This window comes from Mastacembelus armatus, chromosome 22 (genome assembly GCF_900324485.2).
Source record: "Mastacembelus armatus chromosome 22, fMasArm1.2, whole genome shotgun sequence".
Taxonomy (NCBI): domain Eukaryota; kingdom Metazoa; phylum Chordata; class Actinopteri; order Synbranchiformes; family Mastacembelidae; genus Mastacembelus; species Mastacembelus armatus.
The window spans coordinates 3,745,707-3,758,689 of NC_046654.1; the positions used below are offsets into that span (position 1 = coordinate 3,745,707).

Consider the following 12,983-nt stretch of genomic DNA (forward strand, 5'->3'; position numbering starts at 1 on the left):
ATCTAAAGTGATTTCTTTTGCCTCATGACCCTGAAAATTGCATTAATTTCCAGTTGGACTCACCGGACCCTGCACAGCATCGTCGCTAGCCTCCTGCTCAGAGGAGAAGCTCTCGTACTCTTCCTCAGAGTAGTTATCTAAAGCAGAAGACAAGGAAGAGATTAAAGGCAAGAGTGTGGATGCCGCCTCATGCATATTTCACTGACCCTTCAAAACTTGTGATGAAGCGAGGCTGTAAATATGCACGATGTACAGTGCACCCAGAGTTGCATGCTGCCTTACGATTATCACTTCTCTGGATGATGAGAGAAGGAAAAAGACATCCAGAGCCCTGTTATCTCAGCTCTGTTTAGTCCGTCGAGCATATTAGGTGATTGTGAAGGTTTCATGCTGTTTTCCCTTCAGAACATCAGGGGTAAGGAAAGTCAAAACGTACCGGAGCATTTGATCTTCTGTCCTTCCTGCAGGGTTGCCTCCTCGTGGTCTATTGGTTGACTAGAGAGGGAAAAGATCCAGATCTCTGCCACCTTCCCCAGCATGTCTTTCTGGTTGCTGCAGAGAGGAAGGACCTGGCCTCCCTCTGTTGGGTGCTGCATCACCTGAGACAGGTGAAAGGAAAAAAAAACAGAAACATACTTGAGGGTTTTCAAGCCACCATATCATGTGGCCATTCAACCACGTAACACTTTTAGAAGGAAACAAAATCCTGTAAAATCATTATTCACATAAAATGGCTAAATGTCTTCATGTGATTTGTGAGACTATCTTGATATTTTTGGAAATATGTTTCCTACAGTCAGCAGCTTGTTAGCTTAGCCTAGCCTAAAGACAGGAAATGAGTGGCGACATAGGAGCACCTCTACAAGCAATAATTAACATTTTGTATATGACTGCATAAAGTTTAAGAGGTTAGTTAATAAGTGGTTTTATGAGGTAATGTGCTGGTTGGAAGTATCTTACTTAGCTTTAATAAATCTTAGCGATGCTGGGAGGCAGATTTTGTTGCCCAGCTGTTTCCCTCTGTTTCCAGTCATCATGCTAAGCTAACTAGCTCATCACCTTTCTCCAGTTTCATATTTACAATGCACACATGAAAGTCTTATCAATCTTCTAGTCTAACGCTGGTAAGAAAGCAAAGCAAGGTGTTTGTTATTTCCTTTCACATCAGACTGTGAATTAATGTTGCTTCTTTTAATCAGCATGGTACACTCATTCACACCTGTGCATCCTGCGTGACAACTCCCTGTTCGCTGCTGTTTGAAGGAACTGCAGGTTTGGTGCTTTGTTTCATGAGACAGATGACGTCACTCTGTTTTTCCATACACTTGCTTAACTAGTCACTCCAGGGATTTAAAGTCTCAATACAAACCCAGAACAAGGCCACATCGGCTCTGGTTCAGTCCTATTAGACCATAATGGCCTCTAGTAATTTACACTTTATCTTCAGTGGCATGTTTTTATAGATGTTTGTTGTTTCCTTCAGCTGAAAAACTGAGAGCCACTTCTTTGCTGTGGTTGACTATGACTCTGTGATTCTGCTTTTTTTTCCTCCCTGGCGCCAAAATGTTTTTTCTCTCTCTCTCAGCTGCTGAGATGTGACCTTAATAAGCTCCACTGAGCTTTGTCAGCCATACGGGAACTCCTTAGTGTATCAGCATCATCTGCACTGAAAAAAATATCATCTGAGGCAACTCACTTATTCATGTATTCAAGGATTTCTTAAAACACAGGGAACAACGTATGAGGGGAGAAAAGGGTTCCTTTACTTCTTAAAGCGAAATTGGAGCAAATCGGAAAAAGTGGAATTCTTCTGTTTTTCAAAATAAAAGTACTGCATTCAAACTCAGAGTTCAAAAGTCTTCATTTAATAAGGCTTTTCTTTCCACTGTGTGATTGAAAGTTATGGAAGGAAACTCAGAACCAGTTCCCAGGTGAGGAAGAGGACCTTGCTCCTAGCAGATGCCAACCTGCAGCTCCAACAGCCACAATCTTCTCATTATATTTTCACACCGGATCTGACACTAACAGCCCAGTAGAGCTGATGCTCCTGCCTGACCTCAGACTTCAACAACACAACAAAAAGTACAACACAAAAGCTACCACCTCGTTGTCGTCTATGGATTCCACACACAAATATCTCAGGCTGTACTGTATTACCCTTCATCACATCTGAGACAGACAACCTTTAATTCAAGATGCTTCTACTGTACCTCAGCCATGTCAATACATCCTGCCGCAAGAGTCTTGTAGCCCAAGATAGTTCGGTTCTTGTATCTCTTCCGTCTTTGCAGCATGATCTGCAGCTTGTTTCCCTCTCGTTTTAAGAAGTGAGGGTACTGAAGATGCAAAAATAAAAAGAGAGAGAGAGAGAGAGAGAGGAAGCAGTACAAATAAACTAAGACATAAGAAACAATGTCATGGTGTTTTGTTCCAAGAGTAGCTACAGTCACACCCATTTCAAAGCAAAAATGAAAAGCAGCTTGATACAGAAATCTCTCATGATGTGATTTTAACCACAACTGTTTTGACTTGTGTTCATGTAGGTCGTCATCCCTCAGAGTGAGTTGACTGAGAAAATACATTTTCAGGGCTGAGCTGCTTTTGTTGTGCACGTACAAACATACAGACATAAAACTACTTAGAAATGATGTTGTGGCAGCTAACAGTGCCAAATACAGCAAACAGCATCACAGTGATTTCTCTTGTACCTGCAGTGAGAAGGTGAGAGCCAGATCAGTCTCCACTGACCCACTGGGTGGCAGCACTATCTCATGGGACCTCAAAATCCGTTTGGAGCCCTGTTAAACAAAAAATAAATATATAAATAAAGTTTGTGTTTAATTTAGTCTGCATATTCCAGCAGTGCTTCTGCTGCTGTTACTCACTTTGCAGGTAAACATGCTGAATTTGTTAGTCGTTTATACAACATACCTGAATTTTAACCGCTATGACCACAGAAATCAGCTCTTTATCCAGCTCTCTCATCACAACCAGCTTCTTCAGAGTCAGACTGCACAATCTGCAGGACAGACAGAGATGGATGGAGACAGAAATAATGCTTCTGCACAAACAGATGAGTCATTCACCACATCCAGCCCGACGGTGTCTTTATTAAACAGTTTATATAAGTAGGCAAAACACATCCAGGTTGTCAGGAAGCACAGAAGCACCAATGTCGCCCTCAAGGAATCAACAGGTTTTGTGACTCTGTGCTGATGTGACATTTTCACTCTTTACTCTACAGTAGGTGTTAATATGATTCCCTTTCTGATGAGCAACATACAATACAGCATGGAGAGAGGTCAGTGTTTCACCAGAGCCCACCAACACATTAGCATGGCCAAAGGTTTGTCTGAGGTCATTCAGGAACAGCTGCTCTGTTACATATTGTAGTTTTTCCACCAGAGAAAACTGACTGGATCGTAAAACGTCCTGCTCATTTGTTAAATCCATTCAAACACCAACACAGGCTACTGCTGCAAAACCAGACCTTCAACTTGTTTTTGTATTTTAGCTTCTGTACAGAAAAATAAAAGATAAAATATTCACCTAGCAAATGTAAAAGGTATTGGTAGATGGTTTTTCTTTTCACTTTGGAAAGAGCCAGGCCAGCTGCTTCACCCTGCTTCTAACAATAAACACTCTGAGGTATCTGATTTAAAAATAAAGATCTAATAACTGCAGTTTGCAGGAATATTTGATTTAATTTTAATGTTTTTGTTATTTACAGTCATACTCTGTGTTCTTCACGTCTAAAAACCATACAGGAGGTCAAAAACTGCTCAGCCAATATATCAGTTTATTTTTTAATTCTCAAAAAAAAAAAAAAAAAAAGATATCCATAATATCCATAGCAGCCTCAAAACTTCATTACTGGCTTTAATATCAGCAGCATCTAACATTTGCAAGACAAATGCATTAAAAGAAACCAGTGCAGTCACGGACTCAGCTAAAAATCCTCCTCAGGAAAATCCAAAAAAAACTGCTCACTGGAACAATAGAGGAAGGAAGTGGGCAAAGATCACAGAAAAGTCTCAAAATTCCTGTGCTCATTTTTCTAACTTAATGTGAACCAAGGGTGTCACGGCAGGCAGAGCTAAATCCTCTTGTCTAGCAGACGGGCCTCTGAGGCACTGAAGCAGGATTGTGGTGGGGCAGCCGGGGGTTTTAACAAGCCTGTCACGTTTTTTTTGTTGTTTTTTGAGACACTTCCACACAAGACGAAAGTGAAAAAGAAACTTTTTTTCCATAAAGACGTTTTCTTCTCAGGCACTCTTTGGCTCCTTTGACTAAATCATTCAGAAAAGCTGCCCAGAACAGACTGACTGCTCACAATCTGGAGGTCCACCATTCATCATCCTGCTTCTCTTTTTACGGTGAAAGCAAAGAGTGAAACGGTGCTGCTGGTTAAAATGACATCACCACTAAATTATTCTGGGGCATAAAAACACAGCATTGAATGTTGTTCAGCAGCAGGAACAGCACCCAGAGTAAAAGAGGTGTATCAAAACTGCCATAAGTGACAGGGAACAGAGAGGTTTATTGAGTGCCGCATGGAGAAAGCCCAGAGAGTGATATTAATACACCAATATCCAATGTCATTTAGTGTAAAGACCGAGTAGCTGACCTTAGAAGTAATTTAACTCCTCTATGATTCTCCTGTTTTGAGAACAGATGATAAAACGGACAGATAGGACAGGGGCTGAACAAAAGAAAAACAGCAGCGCTAACAGTCAAGGGCGTTCAAAACCACAGAGTTTACTGAGTGACATAATGCTGTCTCTGCAGCAGAGGGGCATCAATCAGCCACGAGAGAAAGGAAAACACTGGGACAGAGTGAGAAGACGCGATGACAATGGCAGGTTTGAAGAAGTCCCAGCAGGCTGAATGAGGACCTTTCTCTTCTTCAGCTGAGACGCGACAAGAAACCCCAGGAACAATGGACGCAAGTCAATGAAGGCTCGCATTGTCTTCAGCCTGCGCACACACACACACACACACACACACACACACACACACACACACACACACACACACACACACACACAATACACAGCATTCTTGGACTCCTGTTTTGTATTCTACCCTGTTCCCATTGGTTCCAGTCCCACAGCACCATCTATTTCAGCTATGCAAGGTGGAGCCGATTGACATATCTGCCACCAAGAAGTCACATTTAGCTCTCAGGGTCTTTAGATTAGATATTTTCTTTAATCACTCACAGTGGCTTTGTCTTGCAGCATGTGCCTAAAGGAACAGCACTGAAATGGAATTTCTAATGAAACTGCTGTTAATTTGTAGGAGGATCTGTGTTGACCCATTTCTCATTAGTTAGTGACCTATAATTCTGACTAGCAGACACAAGTTCAAGTTAAATAAGGAACATTTGCCACTTCTTTTTAGACAAATTGATGTTGGTGACATTTTGTTCTGTTTTTTTTCCAAAAGTGGCTCAGTATCACCAAAACTATTTTAATTGCCATAAAGTTGCACATTGAGGTTCAAACACACCTGAAACGATTCAAAACAAAATGTCAAAATGATTCTCAACCTTGTTTTGTGAGGAAAAAAGCAGAATATAGAAGAGACCACATCATCCAACACTTACTGCACGTCATACAGGATCATTGCTGCTGCACTAACTTTGTTTTCTTTTACTGAAACTCCTCTGTTAAAGGCAGAGTTCAATATTTTTTGTAATTGACTGTTTCATTTCAATTATTTAAGTTTGTAGTGGAGTTTATAAAGTCTGATGTCAGCTGATAGTAGTTTGTTTAAAACATTAACACAGAATATAAACAAACTATCCTACTACAAATTCCAATACGTATACACCAACATTAACATGTCTGCAACAAGCTGATGGTGCCTGATACATTAGGTTCATTGAATGTTTCAGTACAAACCCAGGCCTAAATATGTGACCAGCAGCAGCCATCTCTGTTTCTGCAGATGTCAGACTTTCACTAAGACTTTAACCTGTAACATATTGTATATCATGATACAACAACTGCCCTTTGACAGGTAGCCTGGATGGTTAAAGCTACTGACTCCAGTGACACCAAGTTCAGCTTGAGGGTTTAAAGTAAATTTCTGTTCCTCTATGAACTGAATACCTTTAATAGACGCAAACCCTCAATTAGATAAGATACAGGCTGAGTTTCATTCGTTTTTCCAACTGTCACATTTGACTCAGGAGGAGTTTACATTAGTTCTCGTGTGCGTGAAATGAAAAACAGCACATTATAGCACTGAGATCAGGTATTTTATAACAAAATACCCAAGACTTGGAGGTTCTTGTTTATCATGACGCTTCCTCTCTGAACAGTACGTTTAGTATTCAGCATGTTCTCTCAGTTCGTTCTCTGCAAAACAAAGAATGAGATAAAAAAATGCAGTTGGATCTAAAGGTTTCTGGCTGATCAGCTGTTGCCTTTTCCACTCTGAACTGAACTGAAGCTGAGGACACGCTCACTGCCACCAGCTAATGCGTGAGTGCGCTGAGCTTCTGTCATGTGTTCACAGACGCACACTAAACACACAGAAAACCACACAGCTGCCGTTTTGGCACTGCTGCAAAGAAACCTGTTCCCTGTTCTGTGCCCTGGTTGCAGCCCCACAGGGACTCTGGTCCGCTCAGACACACAGCCTGCTGCCTGTGGAGTGGCCCTGCCAAATCCTGATCCAGCGGCCAGCGCGGCACAGATGCTCTGGCAGGGGCCGCGGGGAGGACCAGCAGACCCTGTATGATGCTGTGATAACACAATCACATTCGCTTCATCTGCCAAGAACAGCAAAGCAACAGGAATTTGTTTTGGTGTCAGGGATGCAGAAACGTAACAACATCATTCTGGAGGTAAAGAAACAAATGACGAACAACAAGACTCATAAACGGTGTCACATCAGACTAGTATGCTACTACACACAACACAATGCTGCTGTGCTTCAACTGCATGTACAGCTCTGATTTCTAACACGACTTAAAATCCTTTCTTTTACAGATGCAGCTCAACAATAAGACAACAATAGTCTGAAAGACTCAACCTGGAACTGTAAAAGTGAGGGAAATGTTTCTCCCCCTTCCATCCATAGTGGAAATTACACTTGCACTGGCTTTACAGAGAAAAGACACTGGTCAGAAAGTGAGGGGAGATGCCAACTGTGTGGAGGTCGCAGAACATAAATATGTGAGGTTCAGTTTCATCTCCTGGATTTGCTCCTTCTCGGGGAACCGGACACTGGGGGCCCTGCTGGACCAGCTCGCTGCATCGATAATGAGATTTCCATACTTCACATTGCCGCTTCCTGGTCTTCTGCCCCGGACCTCACCCTCACACACACACACACCCACCCACCCACACACACACACGCAGGCACTTAAAATAGAGGCCAGAACAGGACAGAACAGAGTTAATACTGTATCAGATATCATGAGAGGAACTATCTCAGAGCTTCCATTTCAGTCTCTTCTGTCTGATGGGTATTTCACCATCAGACAGACTGATGCATTCATGGTGTGTAACTTAATCCTGGTTGTACAAAGAGTCAAATTTTAAGACAAAGAAAACCACTTTTCTGAATTCTGACAAACTGCTGATGCACTGGATTTATCCAACAACAGAAATACTGTATGTAGTTTATATGAAGTCCGACTTTTAGCCTCAGTCTGCCGTACAGGGTGAAGGAGGAACTAGAGGACATCTGACATCTCTGCAATCCTTTCGATAACATGCCAGAGCTCAGAGATGTATTACAGCTAAGTCTCTCTACGTTTCTGTAATAGGATCTTGGGACAGTCAGTACTGCTTCAGTTCAGGTAAAATATTTCGTGAAGCTGCCGTTCTGTGGAAAATAACAAAGCATTAAATCTCATCATAAGAGACACATCATTCTTTCCATGACTTTTAATATGTGACAGAAAATCCAATTTCTGAATCTGCTGAATTGAAATTGGACTTAGGCCAACCCTGCGATGTTCAACAAGCCTTCAGGGCTGAGTAAAAAGAAGAAAATTATTTCAAGGCCCTGCTACAAAGCACAGGAGACCCAACTCTCCAACCTGCAGCGCTCCCACGCCTTGCATAAGCTTTAGACTGGCTGAGTTGGCAGAGCAGCCTGCATCAAATTATACTGAACCACCTTCTGCAAATTCACTTTGATTCTTCTGTCCTAAGAATCTAATTTGGACTTAAAAAAGATCTGTCATAATTTATTGAGACCAGAAATTTCTCAAGATCTGTCATGTCCAATGTTGCCATATTATTTCAGCACCCTGGCCTTGTGATGCCTCATCACATCTTGCTTTGCATTGTCCATTTTCCAAATACTTCCCATTGCACTCAGTGTTTTCATACCTATGGAGAAAAAGGTACATATGTTCACACTTGCTCCTCTTTCTGGACCACACACAGTCCTGACATAACTGTGATCCATGATACATATTATCCCCACAGTTCTAAGTTAGGAGGAAGGATTTCCCTCTGCAGAATCCAATTTTATGCACAGTTGAGTCTGTAAAACATGATTGCCACACCTGGATTGTTCCACAACCTATTAGCCTAAACTATAATCAATACCTGTATATTGATGATTTACGAACAGTGTGAAAACCAGAGAATTATCTGCCAGCACCAAAACAGCAGAGAGGTGCCGTCAGGGACAAGCTAGTGAACACAGCCCTGTACACATAAACTCGTGTGTCAGTCCGTTCAGGAATTCACACCCATGACCTTTAGGTCACTCTGCAGCCACCACGCTTGACCACTGTGGGCAGGCTGAGTCAAGCCCAAATAAAGAAGAGCAGAAGGATCTGATTACCTCTAATATTTGAAACAGATGACTAGCAGTAAATCAACAAATGCGGCACATAAAGCAGGAACACACACACACACACACACACACACACACACACACAGAGACAACACATACATATACACAGGACTGATGGGAAGCAGCTTGATGTGCTTCAGGATTTGCTAATGTGAGACAAACAGAAAACTGTGTCCAAATTGACCAGTAACAGTCGCCATAACCTCTGCTGTTATTAAATTCAGACGCATTAGTTTGCCTCTCATTGAGTGTATGAATTTCCACTGGGTTGCTATGGAAATACTTTCTTCTCCTCCTTCTCCTCTGATGTAGGTTAACAGTCAACAATCAGTTATGAATAAAAGTAGAGTGTGTGTGTGTGTGTGTGTGTGTGTGTGTGTCTTTATAGGCTGGGATGCATTAAGAGCCTATTTGACGCACGTCACATCGATTCACTTCTTGTTCTGACATTTCCATGAGTGCACCACGGTCGGGAGAAAAGCATCATGGGAGCAGCTGAACAGAGCAATGCATTTCACTACCACATGTATCTGCTTTATTTAGTCACTTGTCAGTTTCTTACAACAGTCAAACTGTTGTCACATCTGAGCAACAAACTGAATAAACTGCCAACACAGCTTGAAGTTGTTCAGAAATGAATCTGTTTGGAAACTGAAAGGTGGCTCTTTCCCCATAGAGCCAGGGTTAAAAACAAAGTACAACTCACTAGCAAAAATCTGAGAAACAATCTGTGCTGCACTACTTTGATTTTGGCCCCGATAGTTTGATAGTTTCTTAAACCCTGCCTGTGTTACTTTTCCACCATGACATAGAAGACAGTCCTGAACGTATCAGTCCCATGGAAGTTGTTTAAAAACCAGTTTTGGATGATTCATCTTTCATCTGAGTCAGTCTGCAGGTTAATGGACCTGGTTCAGCCTGTACAATTGTAGCTGTTACAGCCTCTGGCATCTGAATATGATCATATTTCATAGTCAACATCAGCACCTTGACCCTGCTTGGACCTGGCTCTCATGCAGTTCATATTTTTCCCTCCTGTGCATGTCGTGTGTGAGAGTCTCCCAGGGTTCTGGAAATCCCTCTGTCGGTTTATCTTTCAGTCTTCCGATCCTCAGTCTGATTCAAACCATCTCTCGCCTTGTGACTCATTAAGAAAAAACATGAAAACAAACCTGAAACTGTCCCACATCTGCAGGAAATTGAGTTTGTTTTGAGAAATGCCAGAGACTAAGAGGAAACTTTGGAGCTGCTCAGCAGGAAGTATTTTCCCCCAACAGAACACAAACTCTTCACCTGTCACTGACTGAGAAATGTCACATGGGAGTGACCTGCATCGGCCTCAAGGCAGTAATAAGACAGTCGTTTTATTTCAGAGCTGAGGTCGAAGTTACTGTAAGAATAAGGAAGATGAAGATGAAGTATGGAAGCTTTTTTGTGTTACAGTTACAGTGATAGCTCTTTACATTTAATGAAAAATCATAAAATAATGAAAATCCGAACATCAAATAACAAAAACCAATATCTAATAATACAAACACCTGAACAAACACACATTACATTTAATAAAAAGCCAACAATGAACAGCCACACATCAAACAATGAACACAGAGGTTCATTAGACGTGTTCATTAGTTTCTTGACATGCACAACAATCCCAGCAGTCTGGCACCAACATGAGCTGTGGTTTCCAGCTTACACTAACCAGCCAACATGAGTTAACACTCAGTGCAGTTAAGTTCTGTCACAGGTAGCAGCTCATACAGTACATCCATCACTTGTCATATATTTCAACCAAGTGAACCCACCTGCTCAGTAAATTGCTCTGAATGACTCATCTAAATGCCTGCAATATATATATGCAATGTATATACTTAAACTGCCATTAGTCTCAAAAAGAAATCAGTGCTCTTATTGGACTTTCTGCTGCATCCCCACACAATAGCTAGCAGATTAGAGGCTTTATGAATGCTGACTTATTTCTGCTACCTTTGTGTGCCATCTAAATGTTTATGATGTGATTGTAATTGCTGTTTGTTTGTCTTTCCATCTGTGTCTGATGAGCTGATGTGGCTTCTTCATCGCAGCCTTTCAAACACTGGAGTGAGATTTGGTGAGGAAACATCCTGCACGTGTCGCACGGTGGACGATGGGTGGGTTAGTGTCACTAGAGCAACCGGGACTACACACATGCAGCTTACTGGATATATACAGAACATGCAGAGACATGACATCAAAGAGTGAAGAAGAAGAAGAATCAGCGGTCACATGGGACATGGTGACCTGGCTGCCCACCATGCCTAGACTGAAACCGGAGATGCAAACTTTCCAGATACTGCATTCCAGCTATTTAAGGACTAACCCCTCTTACATCCTCACACAGCAGCAGGGCCGTGGCATTTCAGTGCTTCACAGCTGGTGGCATCCTACTCTAAACATGCCTCAGCCTTGAATGGCCGACATACCAACACCTTCTTTCTGTAAGATCACACCAGCACCACCACCACACACAGCTGGTAAACAAGACGCACAACTGTAGTTGTTTAAGACACTTCTGCTTTGCTGAGCATGGCAGAAGGTGGAACGACAGACCAGTGACAGGGATCAGAAGCTGCACTTCTCTGTTCCAAAGGCATGCTATAAAATACGCACTGTGCAGTCATGTAAACAGAGGCGCTGTTTAGGCAGGTAGAGTGTAAAACAATTAATTGCACTAAAATACTACACTTGCAATGCAAAAAATACTTAAATTGTACCTACAGTAACAGGTCTGCATCCAGAATCCTAAAAATTAAAGGTAAAGTGAAGATACAATTCTGCACACACATGGCCCATGTTACACATTACTTTATTAGATTAATACTGATGGTTTAATGCATCATTTGCAGTGCTTAGTATTAACAAAAGCAGTTTAGGGCAGTGGGTCCCAACCTAAAGGCCTGATCACAGTTGCAGGTAAATATATCTGCAGGTCTTTGTGCAATATTCAGTTCAAACTAATTGGTTTAGCATAGAAGCTAACAGGACTATAATACCACAGCCTATTACACTGCTCTTCTGTGGAAGTTTTTACTCTGACACAGGAGGTTAAAAAAGTGAATTTCTGCACAACAAAAAATAGTGCCGACTCATTTCACCGCCACAAACTTTTTCCTGGGAAGATTTTTTTCATTTCTTCTTCCTGTAAAAACCATTTACAGTGTCACTGTCACTGGTAAGACACAATGCTGCTGTTTTTTAAGACTCAAACCATCTGCACACACACCATTAGAGAGGATATGTAGTTTTGAGGTGTGCTGAGCTGAAGTTTTATTTTTTGTTTCCACTGCTAACACTGAAACAACTTTGTCACAAGGGAAGATTTTTATATTATGCATAATAGCTAATCCATCCTTTATATATAATCAATGATTATTTCACCTTTAGTTCTAATTTAACTATATGAACCACGTGTGTACAATAAAAACTAAATAAAATTATTTTTTTGACATTCAAATCACAAAATTTCCTTTAAAAATGCTCAGCGTGGCCTGATCAGAAGCTTCTCCATAAATATCCTACGAATGTGAAACATCCTGGTCTGTCCACTGACCCCTGTCCCTGTTGTTGCGCCCCTCCATGTTTATTTTTACCGGTCCATGAGGGGCCGACACTAAATGATGAAGACAGGCGATCTGTGCAGAGGAGTGGGGTGTTAAAACAAACAAACAAACCAACAACACCCCCCCACACACACACACACATGGATCCTGATTAGACCGTTCAGATAGCGCTCACAGAGTCATCGGATATGAAGTGGATCTAGCACCATATATGGACACTAATACTGAGCCAAATATAATGTGTCTCCTAAAAAAAAAAACCGAATGACACTGAATTCTTTCCTCGTGTTGAAGGATCATCTGTGGACTATAACGTCATCAGGCGACATCTGATGTCACAGCCAAGTGATTAATATGTTAAAGCTATAAAGAACAGTCGAGTGGTGATCAGCAGTCGCCTCCAACAAAGTTCCAGATTTGAATCCTGTTTGACGTCGGGGCCTTTCTGTGCCATGTCTGATGTTCTCCCCTTGTTGAGGGGATAGTGAGAAGACAAAAGCAACCTAGGATATTGTATGTGTCCAGGTGTATGACAGGTAAGGGTTGCAGAGTGGT

The 12,983-nt window shown here is 41.7% G+C and overlaps 1 protein-coding gene across 3 annotated transcripts in view; it reads right to left on the reverse strand.

The window, feature by feature from the left end:
- Nucleotides 1-12,983, reverse strand: part of pacs2 (phosphofurin acidic cluster sorting protein 2) — a 44,431-nt gene that overhangs the window by 13,213 nt on the left and 18,235 nt on the right. For all 3 annotated transcript variants that reach the window (XM_026299081.1, XM_026299089.1, XM_026299074.1), the window contains exons 2-6: nt 2,932-3,019; nt 2,709-2,798; nt 2,211-2,336; nt 437-599; nt 64-137 (exon numbers count right to left, since the gene is read on the reverse strand). In XM_026299081.1, the coding sequence (XP_026154866.1) occupies nt 64-137; nt 437-599; nt 2,211-2,336; nt 2,709-2,798; nt 2,932-3,019 (541 nt within the window). The remainder of the gene's footprint in view (nt 1-63; nt 138-436; nt 600-2,210; nt 2,337-2,708; nt 2,799-2,931; nt 3,020-12,983) is intronic.